Genomic DNA, 22,968 nt, shown 5'->3' on the forward strand with positions numbered 1-22,968 from the left:
TAGATAGACACTCAGAGACTTTTTCCCCAGGTGGAACAAACCATTACAAGGGGACATAAATTTAAGGTAAATGGTGGAAGATATAGGGGGGATGTCAGAGGTCGGTTCTTTACCCAGATAGTGGGGGCATGGAATGCACTGCCTGTGGAAGTAGTTGAGTCGGGAACATTAGGGACCTTCAAGCGACTATTGGATAGGTACATGGGTTAGGGTAGAATAATGGAGTGTAGATTAATTTGTTCTTAAGGGCAGCACGGTAGCATTGTGGATAGCACAATTGCTTCACAGCTCCAGGGTCCCAGGTTCAATTCCGGCTTGGGTCACTGTCTGTGTGGAGTCTGCACATCCTCCCCGTGTGTGCGTGGGTTTCCTCCGGGTGCTCCGGTTTCCTCCCACATTCCAAAGATGTGCAGGTTGGGTGGATTGGCCATGATAAATTGCCCTTAGTGTCCAAAATTCTATGATCTATGATTAACCAAGGACAAAAGTTCGGCACAACATCGTGGGCCGAAGTGCCTGTTCTGTGCTGTATTTCTCTATTTTCTATGTTCTCTATGATACATTGATGACTATTTTGGTGCTGCTTCATGCTCTCGCCCGGACCTGGAAAAATTCACCAACTTCGCTTCCAGTTTCCACCCCTCCATCACTTTCACCTGGACTATCTCAGACCCTTCCTTGATCTTTCTGTCTCCATTTCCGGGAATATCTACGAATATCCACTCCAAGCCCACTGACTCCCACAGCTATCAAGACTAAAGCTCTTCCCACCCTACACCCTGTAAGGACTCCATCCCTTTCTTTCGCCTCCATCGCATTTGTTCCGATGATGTCACTTTCCAAAATGGTGCTTCGAAAATGTGTTCCTTCTTCCTCAACTGTGTGCGGTCCATCTCCTGCGTCACTGGTGGCATCCAGCGTGATGCCACCACCAAACACATCTTTCCTTGACTCCCTCTGTCAGCATTCCGCAGAGACCGTTCCCTCTGAGACAATCTAGTCCACTCCTCCACCATACCCAGTACCTCTCCCATTACCATGGCACCTTCCCATGCAATCACAGAAGGTGTAACACCCGCCCCTTTTACTCTTCCATGCTTAACATCCCAGCCCAAAACACTCATTCCAGGTTAAGCAGCGTTTCACTTGCATCTCTTCCAATTTGGTCTACTGTATTCGCTGCTCCCAATGTGGTTTCTTCTATATCGGAGAAACCAAACACAGACTGGGTGATCGCTTTGCTGAGCATCTTCGGTCTGTGCGCATTCAGAACCCTGACCTTCCCGTTACTTGCCATTTTAACACAAGACCCTGCACCCATGCCCACGTGTCTGTCCTTGTCCTGCTGCAATGTTCCAGTGAAGCTCAACGCAAACTGGAGGAACATCCCATCTTCCGGTTAGGCACGCTACAGCCTTCCGGTCTCAACATCTAATTCAACAACTTCAGATGATTAGCTCTACCCCACCTTGACCCATTTATTTTCATCCCATTTCATTTTAACCGTTTTTTTACCATTTCTCGCTTTCTTGTTTTTTTTAATGTATATTAAACCCGCCCCATCTTATCCACCTTTCCTTCCCCTTTCTCTCCTTTGCTTCCCCCTTCCCCTCCCCCCACATCTACATCTGTCACAGTTCACCCTTTGATGTTAGTTTCTCTGCTGTTTGACCTTTCACACCTTTTGTCCTCTCTGGGGACTGCCAGTAGCACTCTTTCCCCTTGGTATCTGTGGCCATTAATACCCGGTTTCACTGGGCTTCTGTGGCTATGATTCATCTTTCATTCTCACTCCACAATATAAATATTTCCCACTTTCTCTGTTAGTTTTGACAAAGAGTCATCGGACTCGAAACGCTAGCTCTTTTCTCTCCCTACAGATGCTGTCAGACCTGCTGACATTTTCCAGCATTTTCTCTTTGGATCCAGAACCCACTAACTGGTCCAGTTTAAATATCTAGAACCCGCGAACCGATCCGGTTTAAATATCTAGAACCCGCTAACCGGTCCGGTTTCCACATCCAGAACCCTCTAACTGGTGCGGTTTCCACATCCAGAACCCGCTAACCTGTCCGGTTTCCACATCTAGAACCCGCTGACCAGTCCGTTCCCACATCTAGAACTCGCTAACCGGTCCAGTTTCCACATCTAGAATCCAGTAGCCGGTCTGGTTTCCACATCCAGAACCCGCTAACCAGTCCGGTTTCCACATCCAGAACCCACTATCCGGTCCCGTTCTAAAATCTAGAACCCACTAACCGGTCCGTTTTCCAGGTCCAGAACGTTCTTACCAGTCCGATTTAAACATCCAGAACCTGCTAATCGGTCCAGATTCCGGGTCCAGAACGCACTAACCGGTCCGATTTAAACATCCAGAACCCGCTGACCGGCCCGGTTTAAAAATCCAGAACGCACTAACAGGTCTGGTTTAATAATACAGAACCCACTAACCCGTCCAGTTTCCAGGTCCAGAACCCGCTAACCGGTCCGATATAAACGTCCAGAAACCGCTAACCGGCCCGGTTTAAACGTCCAGAAACCGCTAACCAGCCCGGTTTTCGCATCTAGGACCTGCTAACCAGTCCGGCTTCCACATCTAGAACCCACTAACTGGTCCGGTTTCCACATCTACAACCCGCTAACCGGTTTGGTTACCACATCCAGAACCCGCTAACCGGTCCAGGTTCCACATAGACGGGGAAATGCTGAGGAAATCAGAAGCACAAAGGGACTTGGGAGTCCTTGTTCACGATTCTCTGAAGGTTAACGTGCAGGTTCAGTCGGAAGTTAGGAAGGCAAATGCAATGTTAGCATTCATGTCGAGAGGGCTAGAATACAAGACCAGGGATGTACTTCTGAGGCTGTATAAGGCTCTGGTCAGACCCCATTTGGAGTACTGTGAGCAATTTTGGGCCCCGTATCTAAGGAAGGATGTGCTGGCCTTGGAAAGGGTCCACAGGGGATTCACAACAATGATCCCTGGAATGAAGAGCTTGTCGCATGAGGAACGGTTGGGACTCTGGGTCTGTACTCGTTGGAGTTTAGAAGGATGAGGGAGGATCTTATTGAAACGTACAGGATACTGTGAGGCCTGGATAGAGTGGATGTGGAGAGGATGTTTCCACTTGTAGGAAAAACTAGAAACAGAGGACACAATCTCAGACTAAAGGGACGATCCTTTAAAACAGAGATGAGGAGGAATTTCCTCAGCCAGAGGGTGGTGAATCTGTGGAACTCTTTGCCGCAGAAGGCTGTGGAGGCCAAATCACTGAGTGTCTTTAAGACAGAGACAGATAGGTTCCTGATTAATAAGGGGATCAGGGGTTATGGGGAGAAGGCAGGAGAATAGGGATGAGAAAATATCAGCCGTGATTGAATGGCGGAGCACACTCGATTGGCTGAGTGGCTTAATTCTGCTCCTATGTTTCTGGTCTTATCTAGAACCAGTTGAATGCTCCGGTTTCCACATCCAGAACCTGCTAATCGGTCCGGTTTCCACACACAGAAGCCGCTAACCGGTCCGGTTGAATCAGCCAGAACCCGCTAACTGGTTCCGGTTCCACAACTAGAACCCACAAACCGGTCCGGTTTCCACATCTAGAACCCGCAAACCTGTAGAGTTTCCACATTTAGGTCCTGCTAACGGGGCAGCACGGTAGCACAATGGTTAGAACTGTTGCTTCACAGCTCCAGGGTCCCTGGTTCGATTCCCCGCTGGGTCACTGTCTGCACGAGTAGCCGCTGACCGGTCCGGTATCCACTTAGAGGAGCCACCGACCGGTCCGGTTTCCACATTGAAGACCCGCTGACCGGTCTGGTTTCCACATTGATGAGCTACTGACCGGTCCGGTTTCCACATCGAAGGACCCGCTGACCGGTCGTTTCCACATCGAGGAGCCGCTAACCGGTCCGGTTTCCACATCCAGGAGCCGCTGACCGGTCCAGTTTCCACATCGGAGTCGCTGACCGGTCCAGTTTCCACATTGGAGTCGCTGACCGGTCCGGTTTCCACATCGGAGTCGCTGACCGGTCCGGTTTCCACATCGAGAAGCCGCTGACCGATCTTGTTTCCACGTCCAGGAGCCGCTAACCGGTCCGGTTCCCACATCGAGGACCCGCTGACCGGTCCGGTTTCCACATCGAGGAGCCGCTGACCGGTCCGGTTTCCACATCGAGGAGCCGCTGACCGGTCCGGTTTCCACATCCAGGAGCCGCTGAACGGTCCAATTTCCACATCGAGGAGCCGCTGACCGGTCCGGTTTCCACATCGAGGAGCCGCTGACCGGTCCGGTTTCCACATCGAGGAGCCGCTGACCAGTCCGGTTTCCACATCCAGGAGCCGCTGACAGGTCCAGTTTCCACATCGAGGAGCCGCTGACCAGTCCGGTTTCCACATCGGAGTCGCTGACCGGTCCGGTTTCCACATCGAGAAGCCGCTGACCGATCTTGTTTCCACGTCCAGGAGCCGCTAACCGGTCCGGTTCCCACGTCGAGGACCCGCTGACCGGTCCGGTTTCCACATCGGAGTCGCTGACCGGTCCGGTTTCCACATCGAGAAGCCGCTGACCGATCTTGTTTCCACGTCCAGGAGCCGCTAACCGGTCCGGTTCCCACATCGAGGACCCGCTGACCGGTCCGGTTTCCACATCGAGGAGCCGCTGACCGGTCCGGTTTCCACATCGAGGAGCCGCTGACCGGTCCGGTTTCCACATCCAGGAGCCGCTGACCGGTCCGGTTTCCACATCGAGGAGCCGCTGACCGGTCCGGTTTCCACATCGAGGAGCCGCTGACCGGTCCGGTTTCCACATCGAGGAGCCGCTGACCAGTCCGGTTTCCACATCCAGGAGCCGCTGACCAGTCCAGTTTCCACATCCAGGAGCCACTGACGGGTCCAGTTTCCACATCGAGGAGCCGCTGACCAGTCCGGTTTCCACATGGGAGTCGCTGACCGGTCCGGTTTCCACATCGAGAAGCCACTGACCGATCTTGTTTCCACGTCCAGGAGCCGCTAACCGGTCCGGTTTCAACATCGAGGAGCCGCTGACCGGTCCGGTTTCCACATCGAGGAGCCGCTGAATGGCCGGGTTTCCACGTCCAGGAGCCGCTAACCGGTCCGGTTTCAACATCGAGGAGCCGCTGACCGGTCCGGTTTCCACATCGAGGAGCCGCTGACCGGTCCGGTTTCCACATCCAGGAGCCGCTGACCGGTCCGGTTTCCACATCCAGGTGCCGCTGACCAGTCCGGTTTCCATTTCGAGGACCCGCTGACCGGTCCTGTATCCACATCGAGGAGCCGCTGAACGGTCCTGTATCCACATCGAGGAGCCACTGACCGGACCGGTTTCCACATCGACGACGAGCTGACGGGTCCGGTTTCAACATCGAAGAGCCACTGACCGGTCCAGTTTCCACATCGAGGACCCGCTGACCGTTCCGGTTTCCACATCGAGGAGCCGCTGACGGGTCCAGTTTCAACATCGAAGAGCCACTGACCGGTCCGGTTTCCACATCGAGGACCCGCTGACCGGTCCGGTTTCCACATCGAGGAGCCGCTGACCGGTCCGGTTTCCACATCGAGGAGCCACTGACCGGTCCGGTTTCCACATCGAGGACCCGCTGACCGGTCCTGTTTCCACATCGAGGAGCCGCTGACCGGTCCGGTTTCCACATCGAGGACCCGCTGACCGGTCCGGTTTCCACATCGAGGACCCGCTGACCGGTCCAGTTTCCACATCGAGGACCCGCTGACTGGTACGGTTTCCACATCGAGGACCCGCTGACCGGTCCAGTTTCCACATCGAGGACCCGCTGACCAGTACGTTTTCCACATCGAGGACCCGCTGACCGTTCCGGTTCCCACATCGAGGACCCGCTGACCGTTCCGGTTCCCACATCGAGGACCCGCTGACCGGTACGGTTTCCACATCGAGGACCCGCTGACCAGTCCGGATTCCACTTCGACGACCCGCTGACCAGTCGGGTTTACACAGAGGACCCGCTGACCGGTCCGGTTTACACATTGAGGACCCGCTGACCGGTCCGGTTTCCACATCAAGGACCCGCTGACCGGTCCGGTTTACACATTGAGGATCCGCTGACCGGTCCGGTTTCCACATAGAGCCGCTGACCGGTCCGGTTTCCACATCAAGGACCTGCTGACCGGTCCGGTTTCCACATCAAGGACCTGCTGACCGGTCCGGTTTCCACATAGAGGAGCCGCTAACCGGTCCGGTTTCCACATCAAGGACCCGCTGACCGGTCCAGTTTCCACATCAAGGACCTGCTGACCGGTCCGGTTTCCACATAGAGGAGCCGCTGACCGGTCCTGTATCCACATCGAGGAGCCGCTGACCGGTCCGGTTTCCACATCGAGGAGCCGCTGACCAGTCCGGTTTCCACATCCAGGAGCCGCTGACAGGTCCAGTTTCCACATCGAGGAGCCGCTGACCAGTCCGGTTTCCACATCGGAGTCGCTGACCGGTCCGGTTTCCACATCGAGAAGCCGCTGACCGATCTTGTTTCCACGTCCAGGAGCCGCTAACCGGTCCGGTTCCCACATCGAGGACCCGCTGACCGGTCCGGTTTCCACATCGGAGTCGCTGACCGGTCCGGTTTCCACATCGAGAAGCCGCTGACCGATCTTGTTTCCACGTCCAGGAGCCGCTAACCGGTCCGGTTCCCACATCGAGGAGCCGCTGACCGGTCCGGTTTCCACATCGAGGAGCCGCTGACCGGTCCGGTTTCCACATCGAGGAGCCGCTGACCGGTCCGGTTTCCACATGCAGGAGCCGCTGAACGGTCCGATTTCCACATCGAGGAGCCGCTGACCGGTCCGGTTTCCACATCGAGGAGCCGCTGACCGGTCCGGTTTCCACATCGAGGAGCCGCTGACCAGTCCGGTTTCCACATCCAGGAGCCGCTGACCAGTCCAGTTTCCACATCCAGGAGCCACTGACGGGTCCAGTTTCCACATCGAGGAGCCGCTGACCAGTCCGGTTTCCACATGGGAGTCGCTGACCGGTCCGGTTTCCACATCGAGAAGCCACTGACCGATCTTGTTTCCACGTCCAGGAGCCGCTAACCGGTCCGGTTTCAACATCGAGGAGCCGCTGACCGGTCCGGTTTCCACATCGAGGAGCCGCTGAATGGCCGGGTTTCCACGTCCAGGAGCCGCTAACCGGTCCGGTTTCAACATCGAGGAGCCGCTGACCGGTCCGGTTTCCACATCGAGGAGCCGCTGACCGGTCCGGTTTCCACATCCAGGAGCCGCTGACCGGTCCGGTTTCCACATCCAGGTGCCGCTGACCAGTCCGGTTTCCATTTCGAGGACCCGCTGACCGGTCCTGTATCCACATCGAGGAGCCGCTGAACGGTCCTGTATCCACATCGAGGAGCCACTGACCGGACCGGTTTCCACATCGACGACGAGCTGACGGGTCCGGTTTCAACATCGAAGAGCCACTGACCGGTCCAGTTTCCACATCGAGGACCCGCTGACCGTTCCGGTTTCCACATCGAGGAGCCGCTGACGGGTCCAGTTTCAACATCGAAGAGCCACTGACCGGTCCGGTTTCCACATCGAGGACCCGCTGACCGGTCCGGTTTCCACATCGAGGAGCCGCTGACCGGTCCGGTTTCCACATCGAGGAGCCACTGACCGGTCCGGTTTCCACATCGAGGACCCGCTGACCGGTCCTGTTTCCACATCGAGGACCCGCTGACTGGTACGGTTTCCACATCGAGGACCCGCTGACCGGTCCAGTTTCCACATCGAGGACCCGCTGACCAGTACGTTTTCCACATCGAGGACCCGCTGACCGTTCCGGTTCCCACATCGAGGACCCGCTGACCGTTCCGGTTCCCACATCGAGGACCCGCTGACCGGTACGGTTTCCACATCGAGGACCCGCTGACCAGTCCGGATTCCACTTCGACGACCCGCTGACCAGTCGGGTTTACACAGAGGACCCGCTGACCGGTCCGGTTTACACATTGAGGACCCGCTGACCGGTCCGGTTTCCACATCAAGGACCCGCTGACCGGTCCGGTTTACACATTGAGGATCCGCTGACCGGTCCGGTTTCCACATAGAGCCGCTGACCGGTCCGGTTTCCACATCAAGGACCTGCTGACCGGTCCGGTTTCCACATCAAGGACCTGCTGACCGGTCCGGTTTCCACATAGAGGAGCCGCTAACCGGTCCGGTTTCCACATCAAGGACCCGCTGACCGGTCCAGTTTCCACATCAAGGACCTGCTGACCGGTCCGGTTTCCACATAGAGGAGCCGCTGACCGGTCCTGTATCCACATCGAGGAGCCGCTGAATGGCCGGGTTTCCATTTCGAGGACCTGCTGACCGGTCCGGTTTCCACATCGAGGAGCCGCTGAACGGTCCGGTTTCCACATCGAGGAGCCGCTGACCAGTCCGGTTTTCACATCGAGGAGCCGCTGAACGGTCCAGTTTCCACATCGAGGAGCCGCTGACCAGTCCGGTTTTCACATCTGACAACCCGCTCACCGATCCAGATTTCACATCAAGGAGCCACTGACCGGACCGGTTTCCACATCGAGGACCCGCTGACCGGTCCGGTTTCCACATCGAGGACCCGCTGACCGGTCCGGTTTCCACATCGAGGACCCGCTGACCGGTCCGGTTTCCACATCGAGGACCCGCTGACCGGTCCGGTTTCCACATCGAGGAGCCGCTGACCGGTCCGATTTCCACATAGAGGAGCCGCTGACCGGTCCCGATTCCACTTCGACGACCCGCTGACCGGTCCGGATTCCACTTCGACGACCCGCTGAGCAGTCGGGTTTACACAGAGGAGCCGCTGACCGGTTCAAATTCCACATCGAGGAGCCGCTGACCAGGCCGGAGCCGCTGACTGGACCGGTTTCCACTTCAAGGAGCCGCTGACCAGTCTGAAGCCGCTGACCGTTCTGAAGCTGCTGACCGGTCCGGTTTCTGCTTCAAGGAGTCGCTGACCGGTCCGGAGTCACTGACCGGTGCGGTTTCCGCTTCAAGGAGTCGCTGACCGGTCCGGTTTCCGCTTCAATGAGTCGCTGACCGGTCCGGTTTCTGCTTCAAGGAGTCGCTGACCGGTCCGGAGTCGCTGACCGGTCCGGAGTTGCTGACCAGTCCAGAGTCGTTGACCGCTCCGGAGTCGTTGACCGCTCCAGAGTCTTTGACCGATCTGGAGTCGCTGACCAGTCCAGAGTCGCTGACCGATCTGGAGTGACTGACCGATCCCGGAGTCGCTGACCAGTCCGGAGTTGCTGACCAGTCCAGAGTCGCTGACCGATCCGTAGTCGCTGACCGGTCCGGAGTTGCTGACCAGTCCGGAGTCAGGGACCGATCCGGAGTCGTTGACCGGTCCAGAGTCACTGACCGATCCAGAGTCGCTGACCGGTCCGGAGTCGCTGATCGGTCCGGAGCTGCTGACCGGTCAGGAGTCTCCGGAGTCACTGACCGATCCAGAGTCGCTGACCGATCCGGAGTCGCTGACCGGTCCGGAGTTGCTGACCAGTCCGGAGTCACTGACCGATCCACAGTCGTTGACCGGTCCAGAGTCACTGACCGATCCAGAGTCGCTGACCGATCCAGAGTCGCTGACCAGTCCTGAGTCGCTGAAACGGTCTGGAGCTGCTGACTGGTCCGGAGTCACTGACCAGTCCAGAGTCGCTGACCAGTCCAGAGTCGCTGACCGGTCCGGAGTCACTGACCGGTCCAGAGTCACTGACCAGTCCAGAGTCGCTGACCGATCCAGAGTCGCTGACCGGTCCAGAGTCGCTGACCGGTCCGGAGTCGCTGACCGGTCCGGAGTCACTGACCGATCCAGAGTCGCTGACCGGTCCAGAGTCGCTGACCGGTCCAGAGTCGCTGACCGGTCCAGAGTCGCTGACCGGTCCATAGCTGCTGACCGGTCCTGAGTCGCTGACCGGTCCTGAGTCGCTGACCGGTCCTGAGTCGCTGACCGGTCCAGAGCTGCTGACCGGTCCTGAGTCGCTGACCGGTCCGGGCTCTGGGGCTGACCGGTCCGGGCTCTGGGGCTGACCGGTCCGGGCTCTGGGGCTGACCGGTCCGGGCTCTGGGGCTGACCGGTCCGGGCTCTGGGGCTGACCGGTCCGGGCTCTGGGGCTGACCGGTCCGGGCTCTGGGGCTGACCGGTCCGGGCTCTGGGGCTGACCGGTCCGGGCTCTGGGACATCCCCCCCCTCCCTGTTGAGGTGTGAGTGGGGCAGGGTTGGGCTCTGGGACCTCCTTACCTGGCAGGCTGAGCAGACAGAGGGAACTGAGCACCTGAAGCACCAAGTCAGGCGGCGCCATTGGGGAGGCTGAGCAGCAAGATGGCGCCCAACCGTCACCTCCCTCCGGCCGGCCGCGTGCCCGTAACGTCACTGCGCCCTCCGCGTGCCCGCAACGTCACCGCGCCGGCACGACACCCCGCCGGCACTCAGCCCGCCCTCCGTGTGTCCGCAACGTCACCACGCCGGCACGACACCCCGCCGGCACTCAGCCCGCCCTCCGTGTGCCCGCAACGTCACCACGCCGGCACGACACCCCGCCGGCACTCAGCCCGCCCTCCGTGTGCCCGCAACGTCACCGCGCTGGCACGGCACCGAGCCCCCCCCCTCCATGTGCCCGCAACGTCACCACGCCGGTACGGCACACCGCCGGCACTCAGCCCGCACTTCGCGTGCCCGCAACTTCACCGCGCCGGCACGACACCACGCCCTCCGCGTGACCAGAACGTCACCGCGCCGGCACGACACCCCGCCCTCCGCGTGCCCGTAACGTGACCGCGCCCTCCGTGTATCCGCAACGTCACCGCGCCGGCACGACACCCCGCCGGCACTCAGCCCCACCTCCGCGTGCCGGCAACGTCACCCCGCCCTCCGTGTGCCCGCAACGTCACCGCGCCAGCACGGCACCCAGCCGGCACTCAGCCCCACCTCCGCGTGCCAGCACGACACCCCGCCTTCCGCGTGCCCAGAACGTCACCGCGCCGGCATTCAGCCCGCCCTCCGCGTGCCCGTAACGTCACCGCGCCCTCCGCGTGCCCGGAACGTCACCACGCCGGCACTCAGCCCGCCCTCCGCGTGCCCGCAACGTCACCGCGCCCGCACGGCACCCAGCCAGCCCTCAGCCCCCCCCCCCCTCCGCGTGCCCGCAACGTCACCGCGCCCTCTGCGTGCCCCTAACGTCACCGCGCCTGCGCGCCCTCCAGTTCCCACGCCAATCCACCTAACCTGTACATTTAAATAGTGGGCAATGTCCCTTTAAATAGTGGGCGATGTCCCTTTAAATAGTGGGCAATGTCAATTTAAATAGTGGGCGATGTCCAAGTTTAAATAGTGGGCGATGTCACTTTAAATAGTGGGCAATGTCCCTTTAAATAGTGGGCGATTTCCCTTTAAATAGTGGGCGATGTCCCTTTAAATAGTGGGCAATGTCCCTTTAAATAGTGGGCGATGTCACTTTAAATAGTAGGCGATGTCCCTTTAAATAGTGGGCAATGTCCCTTTAAATAGTGGGCAATGTCCCTTTAAATAGTGGGCGATGTCACTTTAAATAGTGGGCAATGTCCCATTAAATGGAGGACAATTTCTCCCTAAATGGAGGGTAATGTCACTTTAAAATGTCAATTTAAATTCACCTGAGGAAGGAGCTGCGCTCCGAAAGCTGGTGTTTGAAACAAACCTGTTGGACTTTAACCTGGTGTTGTAAGGCTTCTTACTGTCCTCACCCCAGTCCAACGCCGGCATCTCCACATCATGACTTTAAATAGGGACACGATCACTTCAAATGTTGGGTGCTGTGACTTTAATTGGAGTTGGAGGGCCCGCCCCCATCCCCCCATTGGCTGCTGGACCGTGATTGACAGGCCGCTGATGTATCCATTTCCAGATCCGTGCGGAACAACGTGGAGGAGAAATGGTTCATGGAGGGCAGAGCAATCCACCCAAATCAGTGAGGACAGCAGGGCAGAGAGGGGCAGAGTGGCCAGGGGGGCCGGAGCCCGGGTCAGGGGGGCCGGAGCCCGGGTCAGGGGGGCCGGAGCGCCGGGTCAGGGGGGGCCGGAGCGCCGGGTCAGGGGGGGCCGGAGCGCCGGGTCAGGGGGGGCCGGAGCCCGGGTCAGGGGGGCCGGAGCGCCGGGTCAGGGGGGGCCGGAGCGCCGGGTCAGGGGGGGCCGGAGCGCCGGGTCAGGGGGGGCCGGAGCGCCGGGTCAGGGGGGGCCGGAGCGCCGGGTCAGGGGGGGCCGGAGCGCCGGTCAGGGGGGCCGGAGCGCCGGAGCCGCCGGGGTCAGGGGGGGGCCGGAGCGCCGGGTCAGGGGGGGCCGGAGCGCCGGGTCAGGGGGGGCCGGAGCGCCGGGTCAGGGGGGGCCGGAGCGCCGGGTCAGGGGGGGCCGGAGCGCCGGGTCAGGGGGGGCCGGAGCGCCGGGTCAGGGGGGGCCGGAGCGCCGGGTCAGGGGGGGCCGGAGCGCCGGGTCAGGGGGGGCCGGAGCGCCGGGTCAGGGGGGCCGGAGCGCCGGGTCAGGGGGGGCCGGAGCGCCGGGTTCAGGGGGGGCCGGAGCGCCGGGTCAGGGGGGGCCGGAGCGCCGGGTCAGGGGGGGCCGGAGCGCCGGGTCAGGGGGGGCCGGAGCGCCGGGTCAGGGGGGGGCCGGAGCGCCGGGTCAGGGGGGCCGGAGGGCCGGGTCAGGGGGCCCGGAGGGCCGGGTCAGGAGGGCCGGGTCAGGGGGGCCGGAGCGCCGGGTCAGAGGGGGCCGGGTCAGAGGGGCCCGGGTCAGGGTCAGAGGGGCCGGAGCCCGGGGCAGAGGGGGGCCGGAGCCCGGGGCAGAGGGGCCAGGGCCCGGGTCAGGGGGGCCGGAGCCCGGGTCAGGGGGGCCGGAGCCTGGGTCAGGGGGGCCGGAGCCCGGGTCAAGAGGGGGCCGGAGCCCGGGTCAGGGGGGCCGGAGCCGCGGGAGCACGGGGCAGAGAGGCCGGGTCAGCGGGGCCGGAGCCCGGGTCAGCGGGGCCGGAGCCCGCTCGGGTCAGGGGGGGCCGGAGCCCGGGTCAGGGGGGCCGGAGCGCCGGGTCAGGGGGGGCCGGAGCCTGGGTCAGGGGGGCCGGAGCGCCGGGTCAGGGGGGCCGGAGCGCCGGGTCAGGGGGGCCGGAGCCCGGGTCAGGGGGGCCGGAGGGCCGGGTCAGGGGGGCCGGAGCGCCGGGTCAGGGGGGCCGGAGTCCGGGGCAGGGGGGCCGGAGGGCCGGGTCAGGGGGGCCGGAGGGCCGGGTCAGGGGGGCAGGGGGGCCGGAGCGCCGGGTCAGAGGGGGCCGGGTCAGAGGGGCCCGGGTCAGGGTCAGAGGGGCCGGAGCCCGGGGCAGAGGGGGGCCGGAGCCCGGGGCAGAGGGGGGCCGGAGCCCGGGTCAGAGGGGCCAGGGCCCGGGTCAGGGGGGCCGGAGCCCGGGTCAGGGGGGCCGGAGCCCGGGTCAGGGGGGCCGGAGCCCGGGTCAAGAGGGGGCCGGAGCCCGGGTCAGGGGGGCCGGAGCCGCGGGAGCACGGGGCAGAGAGGCCGGGTCAGCGGGGCCGGAGCCCGGGTCAGCGGGGCCGGAGCCCGGGTCAGGGGGGCCGGAGCCCGGGTCAGGGGGGCCGGAGCCCGGGTCAAGAGGGGCCGGAGCCCAGTTGGAATGGTCAAAGGGGATCAGCCCAGTTGGAATGGTCAGAGGGGCCTGAGCCCAGTTACAATGGTCAGAGGGGCCGGAGCCCGGGTCAGAGGGGCCGGAGCCCGGGTCAGAGGGGCCGGAGCCCGGGTCAGAGGGGCCGGAGCCCGGGTCAGGAGGGCCTGAGCCCAGTTGGAATGGTCAGAGGGGCCTGAGCCCAGTTACAATGGTCAGAGGGGCCGGAGCCTGGATCAGAGGGGCCGGAGCCCGGGTCAGGGGGGCCTGAGCCCAGTTGGAATGGTCAGAGTGGCCTGAGCCCGGGTCAGGGGGGCCTGAGCCCAGTTGGAATGGTCAGAGGGCCTGAGCCCAGTTGGAATGGTCAGAGGGGCCTGAGCCCAGTTGGAATGGTCAGAGGGGCCTGAGCCCAGTTACAATGGTCAGAGGGGCCTGAGCCCAGTTACAATGGTCAGAGGGGCCTGAGCCCAGTTACAATGGTCAGAGGGGCCTGAGCCCAGTTACAATGGTCAGAGGGGCCTGAGCCCAGTTACAATGGTCAGAGGGGCCTGAGCCCAGTTACAATGGTCAGAGGGGCCTGAGCCCAGTTACAATGGTCAGAGGGGTTGCAGCGAAGGGTCGGTCCTGAGTGGGATTAGACTGGGTGGGATATTAAAGGGTCTGGGGAGTCAGTGGGATTAGACTGGGTGGGATATTAAAGGGTTTGGGGAGTGAGTGGGATTAGACTGGGTGGGATATTAAAGGATTTGGGGAGTGAGTTGGATTAGACTGGGTGGGATATTAAAGGGTTTGGGGAGTGAGTGGGATTAGACTGGGTGGGATATTAAAGGATTTGGGAAGTGAGTGGGATTAGACTGGGTGGGATATTAAAGGGTTTGGGGAGTTAGTGGGATTAGACTGGGTGGGATATTAAAGGGTTTGGGGAGTGAGTGGGATTAGACTGGGTGGGATATTAAAGGGTTTGGGGAGTGAGTGGGATTAGACTGGGTGGGATATTAAAGGGTTTGGGGAGTGAGTGGGATTAGACTGGGTGGGATATTAAAGGGTTTGGGGAGTGAGTGGGATTAGACTGGGTGGGATATTAAAGGGTTTGGGGAGTGAGTGGGATTAGACTGGGTGGGATATTAAAGGGTTTGGGGTGTGAGTGGGATTAGTCTGGGTGGAATATTAAAAGGCTTGGGGAGTGAGTGGGATTAGACTGGGTGGGATATTAAAGGGTCTGGGGAGTGAGTGGGATTAGACTGGGTGGGATATTCAAGGGTTTGGGGAGTGAGTGGGATTAGACTGGGTGGGATATTAAAGGGTTTGGGGAGTGAGTGGGATTCGACTGGGTGGGATATTAAAGGGTTTGGGGAGTGAGTGGGATTAGACTGGGTGGGATATTAAAGGGTTTGAGGAATGAGTGGGATTAGACTGGGTGGGATATTAAAGGGTTTGGGGAGTGAGTGGGATTAGTCTGGGTGGAATATTAAAAGGCTTGGGGAGTGAGGGGAATTAGACTGGGTGGGATATTAAAGGGTTTGGGGAGTGAGTGGGATTAGACTGGGTGGGATATTAAAGGGTTTGGGGAGTGAGTGGGATTAGACTGGGTGGGATATTAAAGGGTTTGGGGAGTGAGTGGGATTAGACTGGGTGGGATATTAAAGGGTTTGGGGAGTGAGTGGGATTAGACTGGGTGGGATATTAAAGGATTTGGGGAGTGAGTGGGATTAGACTGGGTGGGATATTAAAGGGTTTGGGGAGTGAGTGGGATTAGACTGGGTGGGATATTAAAGGGTTTGGGGAGTGAGTGGGATTAGACTGGGTGGGATATTAAAGGGTTTGGGGAGTGAGTGGGATTAGTCTGGGTGGGATATTAAAGGATTTGGGGAGTGAGTGGGATTAGACTGGGTGGGATATTAAAGGGTTTGGGGAGTGAGTGGGATTAGACTGGGTGTGATATTAAAGGGTTTGGGGAGTGAGTGGGATTAGTCTGGGTGGGATATTAAAGGATTTGGGGAGTGAGTGGGATTAGACTGGGTGGGATATTAAAGGGTTTGGGGAGTGAGTGGGATTAGACTGGGTGTGATATTAAAGGGTTTGGGGAGTGAGTGGGATTAGTCTGGGTGGGATATTAAAGGATTTGGGGAGTGAGTGGGATTAGACTGGGTGGGATATTAAAGGGTCTGGGGAGTGAGTGGGATTAGACTGGGTGGGATATTAAAGGGTTTGGGGAGTGAGTGGGATTAGACTGGGTGGGATATTAAAGGGTTTGGGGAGTGCCAGATGGACATTAAACCATTCGGCTGTTGTAGATTTGAACTTTGTTCCTTTTTAACCACCGTTCATTCCCCACCTTGTTTTTAGGAATCACGGGGAAACGTTTTGAAAGGACGGAGGGTTTCGAGGAAGGAGAAGAGAAAGAAGCCCCTCATTGTGGGCGCGGTGGTTGACCAGGGACTGACCACCATCCATCACTTGAAGAAGAGATGGTGAGAATATACAGCTACCTGCACCCAGCCTCTGGCCAGCCGCCTGATCGGCTCCCTTGATGGAGGAGGGTGGGGTACCAGGGGGCCAACATTGTCGGGGTTTCATCGGGGACGATGGTCAATCTGTGATTCTGGCTGTCAAATCACCGTTGCACCTTTCCATAACCAGATCAGGTGATAATGTTAACCAGAGCACCTTCTGAGATCTGCGTTGGAGATGCTGTTGATGTTCCTCTTAGTCAGGGCCATAGACAAGCAAATCCGCCATCAATTTGCAGGTGTTTGGGGGGGGGGGGGGTGACGAGGGGGAGATGGGGGCAAAGGAGTTAACTTTCAGATCAATGACCTTTCAGTTGAGGATTTCTAGCACTTTTTGCGTGGATTTCCAGTCTGCGCAATATTTAGCTTTTTGTAATAATGGCCAAATCATTTATCTTTTGGGATGGGGGAATGTTGACAAGAGGGGTGAGTATTGGCCCAGGGCAGTGGGGGAAACTCTCCAGCTCCTCCTTGTAAAAGAACCACTGCATCTCTCACTGGCAAGATTGTTGATCTTATGGAGAGGTAACACTGCCAACAGTGCAGCACACTGCAGAGGGACTGTCAGACCAGCTTTTTGTACTCTAGTCCTGGAGTGAGATGTAAACAGCAACTCTGTGTCTCCAATTCGAGTGTGCGAATAACGGTGTCATGTATAAACACTAATGGTTTCATCTTTGGAGATGACGATTTTGCCTGATTCCTCTCGTATGACGGTTTGTTTTGGTATGTTAAGGGTAGACAGTAAACCTCCCGCAAGTCCCGAAAGACGTGCAGGTTAGGTGAATTGGACATTCTGAATTCTCCCTCGGTGTACCCGAACAGGTGCCGGAATGTGGCGACTAGGGGATTTCCACAATAACTTCATTGCAGTGTTAATGTAAGCCTACTTGTGACACCAATAAACATTATTATTATATCCAACTACCAACAAATTCAGCTAAACTCCAAACAGAAAACCTTCCTAACTTAAAGGGGCGTCCAGTTGCTTAGCAACGACCATATGTGTATGCCTTTTATTTATTCTTCACGCCGTAACCCTCTCTAAGCACAATAGAATCACATTTGGAATGAAACCAACCCCCACACATACATCTTTGTCCACCATGAATCTAACTCTCTATTTTACCCTTCCTGCCACAGAAACATTAAATTAAACCCACGTAAACTATATCTTATTTCTAACGTTGACCAATAAAAATTAAAATCCCTTAAAGGTACTTTTGTTTCTCTAACAAACACAAGGCGTTGTTGCTGTGTCTCCACTCTGTGCATGCCCTGCCTGCCCGTTTTGATTCTTGCCCGCTCAGTAATGCTGTGTTTCTTGTTGTTTGTAGCTCGAGTAAGAGAGCGAATATCACACTGTCCGGGAAGAAGAAGAGGAAGTTGCAGAAACAGATTCGGCACAGTCAGAGGGAGCGATCCGCCATGGATGGTAAGGCTACAATATCACCGTGGTTCCCCTTCCACCTCACAACCCTCCAGTGCTCATCACCTAATTGCCCCGCAACTGAGGCCATTTCAGAGGGTGGTCTCACAGTGCCAGGGACCCGGGTTAACACTGCTGTCTCACAGTGCCAGGGACCCGGGTTAACACTGCTGTCTCACAGTGCCAGGGACCCGGGTTAACACTGCTGTCTCACAGTGCCAGGGACCCGGGTTAACACTGCTGTCTCACAGTGCCAGGGACCCGGGTTAACACTGCTGTCTCACAGTGCCAGGGACCCGGGTTAACACTGCTGTCTCACAGTACCAGGGACCCGGGTTAACACTGCTGTCTCACAGCGCCAGGGACCCGGGTTAACACTGCTGTCTCACAGTGCCAGGGACACGGGTTAACACTGCTGTCTCACAGTGCCAGGGACCCGGGTTAGCACTGCTGTCTCACAGTGCCAGGGACCCGGGTTAACACTGCTGTCTCACAGTGCCAGGGACCCGGGTTAACACTGCTGTCTCACAGTGCCAGGGACCCGGGTTAACACTGCTGTCTCACAGCGCCAGGGACCCGAGTTAACACTGCTGTCTCACAGTGCCAGGGACACGGGTTAACACTGCTGTCTCACAGTGCCAGGGACCCGGGTTAGCACTGCTGTCTCACAGTGCCAGGGACCCGGGTTAACACTGCTGTCTCACAGTGCCAGGGACCCGGGTTAACACTGCTGTCTCACAGTGCCAGGGACCCGGGTTAACACTGCTGCCTCACAGTGCCAGGGACCCGGGTTAACACTGCTGTCTCACAGTGCCAGGCACCCGGGTTAACACTGCTGTCTCACAGTGCCAGGGACCCGGATTAACACTGCTGCCTCACAGTGCCAGGGACCCGGGTTAACACTGCTGTCTCACAGTGCCAGGGACCCGGGTTAACACTGCTGCCTCACAGTGCCAGGGACCCGGGTTAACACTGCTGCCTCACAGTGCGAAGGACCCGGGTTAACACTGCTGTCTCACATTGCCAAGGACCCGGGTTAACACTGCTGTCTCACAGTGCCAGGGACCCAGGTTAACACTGCTGCCTCACAGTGCCAGGGACCCGGGTTAACACTGCTATCTCATAGTGCCAGGGACCCGGGCTAACACTGCTGTCTCACAGTGCCAGGCACCCGGGTTAACACTGCTGTCTCACAGTGCCAGGGACCCGGATTAACACTGCTGCCTCACAGTGCCAGGGACCCGGGTTAACACTGCTGTCTCACAGTGCCAGGGACCCGGGTTAACACTGCTGTCTCACAGTGCCAGGGACCCGGGTTAACACTGCTGTCTCACAGTGCCAGGGACCCGGGTTAACACTGCTGCCTCACAGTGCCAGGGATCCGGGTTAACATTGCTGTCTCACAGTGCGAAGGACCCGGGTTAACACTGCTGTCTCACATTGCCAAGGACCCGGGTTAACACTGCTGTCTCACAGTGCCAGGGACCCAGGTTAACACTGCTGCCTCACAGTGCCAGGGACCCGGGTTAACACTGCTATCTCACAGTGCCAGGGACCCGGGCTAACACTGCTGTCTCAGTGCCAGGGACCCGGGTTAACACTGCTGTCACACAGTGCCAGGGACCCGGGTTAACACTGCTGTCTCACAGTCCCAGGGTGCGATTTTTCGGCTTGGGTAACTGTCTGTGTGGAGTCAGCACGTTCTCCCCGTGTGTGCGTGGGTTTCCTCCGGGTGCTCCGCTTTCCTCCCACAGTCCAAAGATGTGCAGGTTTGTTGGATTGGCCACGCTGAATTGCCCCTTAGTGACCAGGGATGTGTACGTTAAGATAATGGGATTACGGGAATAGGGCTCAATCGAAAGGTCGGTGCAGACTCGATGGGCCAAATGGCCTCCTGGACTGTAGGGATTGCATGGTAATCCCGCAAATATTTGGGGAGCAACTGCGGAGAGACACTGAGCCTTCCCAGGTTTAAGAACTGGAAGATGAGCTGGAAAATTAATCCTTTAGGGTGCAGGAACCGGCAAGGTGGGGGGATATATGCCTCGATCACTGAAGGTGCCAGAACAGGTTGAGAGTCTGGTTAATAAATCATGCAGTTTAAGATCGAGATGAGGAGAATATTTTCCCTCAAAGGGTTGTCGGTCTGCGTAGTTCCCGTTAGGTGGCATTGTAGACAGCCTAGATGGCAGCAGCATATAATTGCAAGGAGATATTGAGTAATTCCCGTCCCCGGGGGAGACCGGATTGGAGAGGGAGTGGAGGGAAGATTGACAGGAATGGTTCCAGGGGCAGAGGAGCTCCAGAACAGACTGGAGAAACTGCCGCCTGTTTACCTTGGAGAGGGGAATGTTAAGAGGAGATTCGAGAGAGATGTTCAGAACCATCAAGAGACAGGACAGAGGTGGAGAAACTTGCCTTTGGGGAACGAACCAAGTACGAGCGAGGACGGATTTACCGGGATGGGCACGAGGCGCATGAGCAACGTGAAGTGCGTCACGCGTCGAGGGGTTAGGATCGACTGGGCTTACTGCCTTGGGAGTGTGATGGAGGCAGCTTCACTCCAGGCATTCGAGAGGGAATCTGCAACGGAGGAACGTGCAGGGTTATGGGGGAGAAGGCAGGGGAGCGGAACTGGGCAGACACAATGCGCCGAATGGCCTCAGAGGTTCTGGGGTGTTGCCTGACCAACTGTGCGTTATTCAGTGTGTGTCGTGTGAGGTAACGCATTTAGGAGAGCTAACAAGACAACAGATTCCACTATGAATGGGAGGACCCTGGAAACAAGGTGCATATCCACAGACACCCGAAGGTGGTAGGAGAGGTGGGTAAGGTGGTTACAAAGGTGTTTGTGTATTGTGAGTCACTTTTGGCGTTGTTAAGAGACTTCAGAGTTTATTAGGGATAAGAAGGTATTTATTAATAAAAAGTAACAGGAAATTTTGGAGCACTAAACTGCCTCGGAGCACATGCTTACGACATGACTGCTAGATGTATTCTGCACAAAAGGGGACTCCGCCCTCTCGAGGGTGATCATCGCTCTCGGTTCCCATTGGTCCCTCAAGTCAGGTGACCCTTTTCGGCTGTATTGTTTTAGAGACCGCACAAACATTACATTCCTCCCCTTTTAACTTTTTTATACAACGTTCAAAATCGATTTACCAAGCCCACATTCTAATAAAACATTATGCGCACAAGTTAGACATTTGCAAATTTAAGTAGTAATGAAAAGTCATCAACATAGACAGAGGGCGAAGAGTATATAGTGCTACAAAAGTTGAAAAGATGTGTAGAGAGATCAGTTCAGACCCTAAGAGGGCCCTTTAGGAGTCTGGTGACAGTGGGGAAGAAGCTGTTTTTGAGTCTGTTTGTGCGTGTTCTCAGACTTCTGTATCTCCTGCCCGATGGAAGAAGTTGGAAGAGTGAGTAAGCCGGGTGGTGGAAGGGGTCTTTGATTATGCTGCCCGCTTTCCCCCAGCAGCGGGAGGTGTAGATGGAGTCAGTGACATAGACATAGAACATTACAGCGCAGTACAGGCCCTTCGGCCCTCGATGTTGCGCCGACCTGTGAAACCCCTCTGAAGCCCATCTACACTATTCCCTTATCGTCCATATGTCTATCCAGTGACCATTTGAATGCGTTTAGTTTAGTGTGTGGGATGGGAGGCAGGTTGGTGTGATGGACTGGGCGGTGTTCACGATTCTCTGAAGTTACTTACGGTCCTGGGCCGAGCAGTTGCCATTCCAGGCTGTGATGCAACCAGATAGGATGCTTTCTATGTAAAAATTGAATTTCCTTAGTTTCCTGAGGAAGTATAGGCGCCGTTGTGCTTTCTTGGGGCGTAGTGTCGACGTGGGTGGACCAGGACAGATTGCTGGTGATGTGCACACCTAGGAATTTGAAGCTGTCAACCATCTCCACCTCGGCCCCATTGATGCTGTTAGGGGTGTGTACAGCACTTTGCTTCCTGAAATTGGTTGAGTGCAGGCAACAGAGAGTGGGGATAGTGGGTAATTACTCAAATTGGCCGGAGGTGGCTAGTGGTGTACCACACAGATCTGTGCTGGGGCCTCAATTATTCACATTATTCATTAATGACTTGGATGATGGCATAGAAAGTCATATCCAAATTTGCTGATGATACAAAGTTAGGTGGCATTGTAGACAGCATTGTAGATATTGACCGGCTGGGTGAATGGGCAAAATTGTGTCAGATGGAATTCAATGTGAGCAAGTGTGATGTTATCCATCTTGGATCAAGGAAGGTTTGAGCAGAGCACTTTCTCAATGGAAAGAGGTTGGGTACAGTGGATGTCCAAAAAGACTTTGGGGTTCAGGTGCATAGATCCTGAAAATGCCTGGAACAAGTGAAGAAAATAATCAGAAAGGCTAATGGAATGCAAGCCTTTATATCTCTAGGATTGGAATATATAGACACGGGGGTTACGCTGCAGCTTTACAAAACCCTGGTTAGACCCCACTCCGAGTCACTGGGAGCAGTTCTGGGCACCACACCTGAACATAGAACAGTACAGCACAGAACAGGCCCTTCGGCCCTCAATGTTGTGCCGAGCCATGATCACCCTACTCAAACCCACGTATCCACCCTATACCCGTAACCCAACAACCCCCCCCTTAACCTTACTTTTATTAGGACACTACAGGCAATTTAGCATGGCCAATCCACCTAACCCGCACATCTTTGGACTGTGGGAGGAAACCGGAGCACCCGGAGGAAACCCACGCACACAGGGGGAGGACGTGCAGACTCCACACAGACAGTGACCCAGCCGGGAATCGAACCTGGGACCCTGGAGCTGTGAAGCATTTATGCTAACCACCATGCTACCCTGCTGCCCAGGAAGGATATTTTGGCCTTGGAGGGAGAGCAACACAGGTTTACAAAAATGATACCTGGACTACAGGGGTTGAGTTACGATTAGAGATTCCTCAAATTAGACCTGTTTTCACTAGAATTTAGAAGGTTAAGGAGTGTGCTGTACTTTTCTTTGTTCTTTGATCAAAGTATTTACGATCTTAACAGGGAAAGACAGGGTAGATTCTAGGGGACAGAGTCTAAAAATTAGGGTTAGACCGTTCAGGAGAAATGTTCGGAAAAACTTCTTCATTCAAAGGGTGGTAGAGGTTTGGAACTCTCTCCCACAAACAACAGGTGAAGCAACAGCAGTTGTTAATTTTAAATCTGAGATGGATTTTTGTTAAGCAAAGATATTGAGAGATTTGGGTCAAAAGGCAGGTACATGGAGTTAGGTCACAGGTCAGTCATGATCTCATTGAATGGTGGGACAGGCTCGGGGGGGGCTGAATGGCCTACTCCCTGTTCCATCGTTGTTGCCCAACTCCTGCATGCATCCG

At 57.2% G+C, this 22,968-nt stretch overlaps 1 protein-coding gene across 3 annotated transcripts in view; it reads left to right on the forward strand.

Annotated features, from left to right (window-relative positions):
- The first annotated feature begins 11,798 nt into the window (after positions 1 to 11,798).
- The window catches only part of LOC119975875 (uncharacterized protein C11orf98 homolog), a 33,390-nt gene continuing 22,220 nt past the window's right edge, over positions 11,799 to 22,968 (forward strand). For 2 of the 3 annotated variants that reach the window (XM_038815770.1, XM_038815769.1), the window contains exons 1-3: positions 11,799 to 11,970; positions 15,999 to 16,123; positions 17,500 to 17,597. In XM_038815770.1, coding sequence (XP_038671698.1) covers positions 11,935 to 11,970; positions 15,999 to 16,123; positions 17,500 to 17,597 — 259 coding nt within the window. In that variant the 5' untranslated portion in view covers positions 11,799 to 11,934. The remainder of the gene's footprint in view (positions 11,971 to 15,998; positions 16,124 to 17,499; positions 17,598 to 22,968) is intronic. The other variant, XM_038815768.1, reaches the window with a different exon arrangement.

The sequence above is a fragment of the Scyliorhinus canicula genome, chromosome 13 (genome assembly GCF_902713615.1).
Source record: "Scyliorhinus canicula chromosome 13, sScyCan1.1, whole genome shotgun sequence".
Taxonomy (NCBI): Eukaryota; Metazoa; Chordata; class Chondrichthyes; order Carcharhiniformes; family Scyliorhinidae; genus Scyliorhinus; species Scyliorhinus canicula.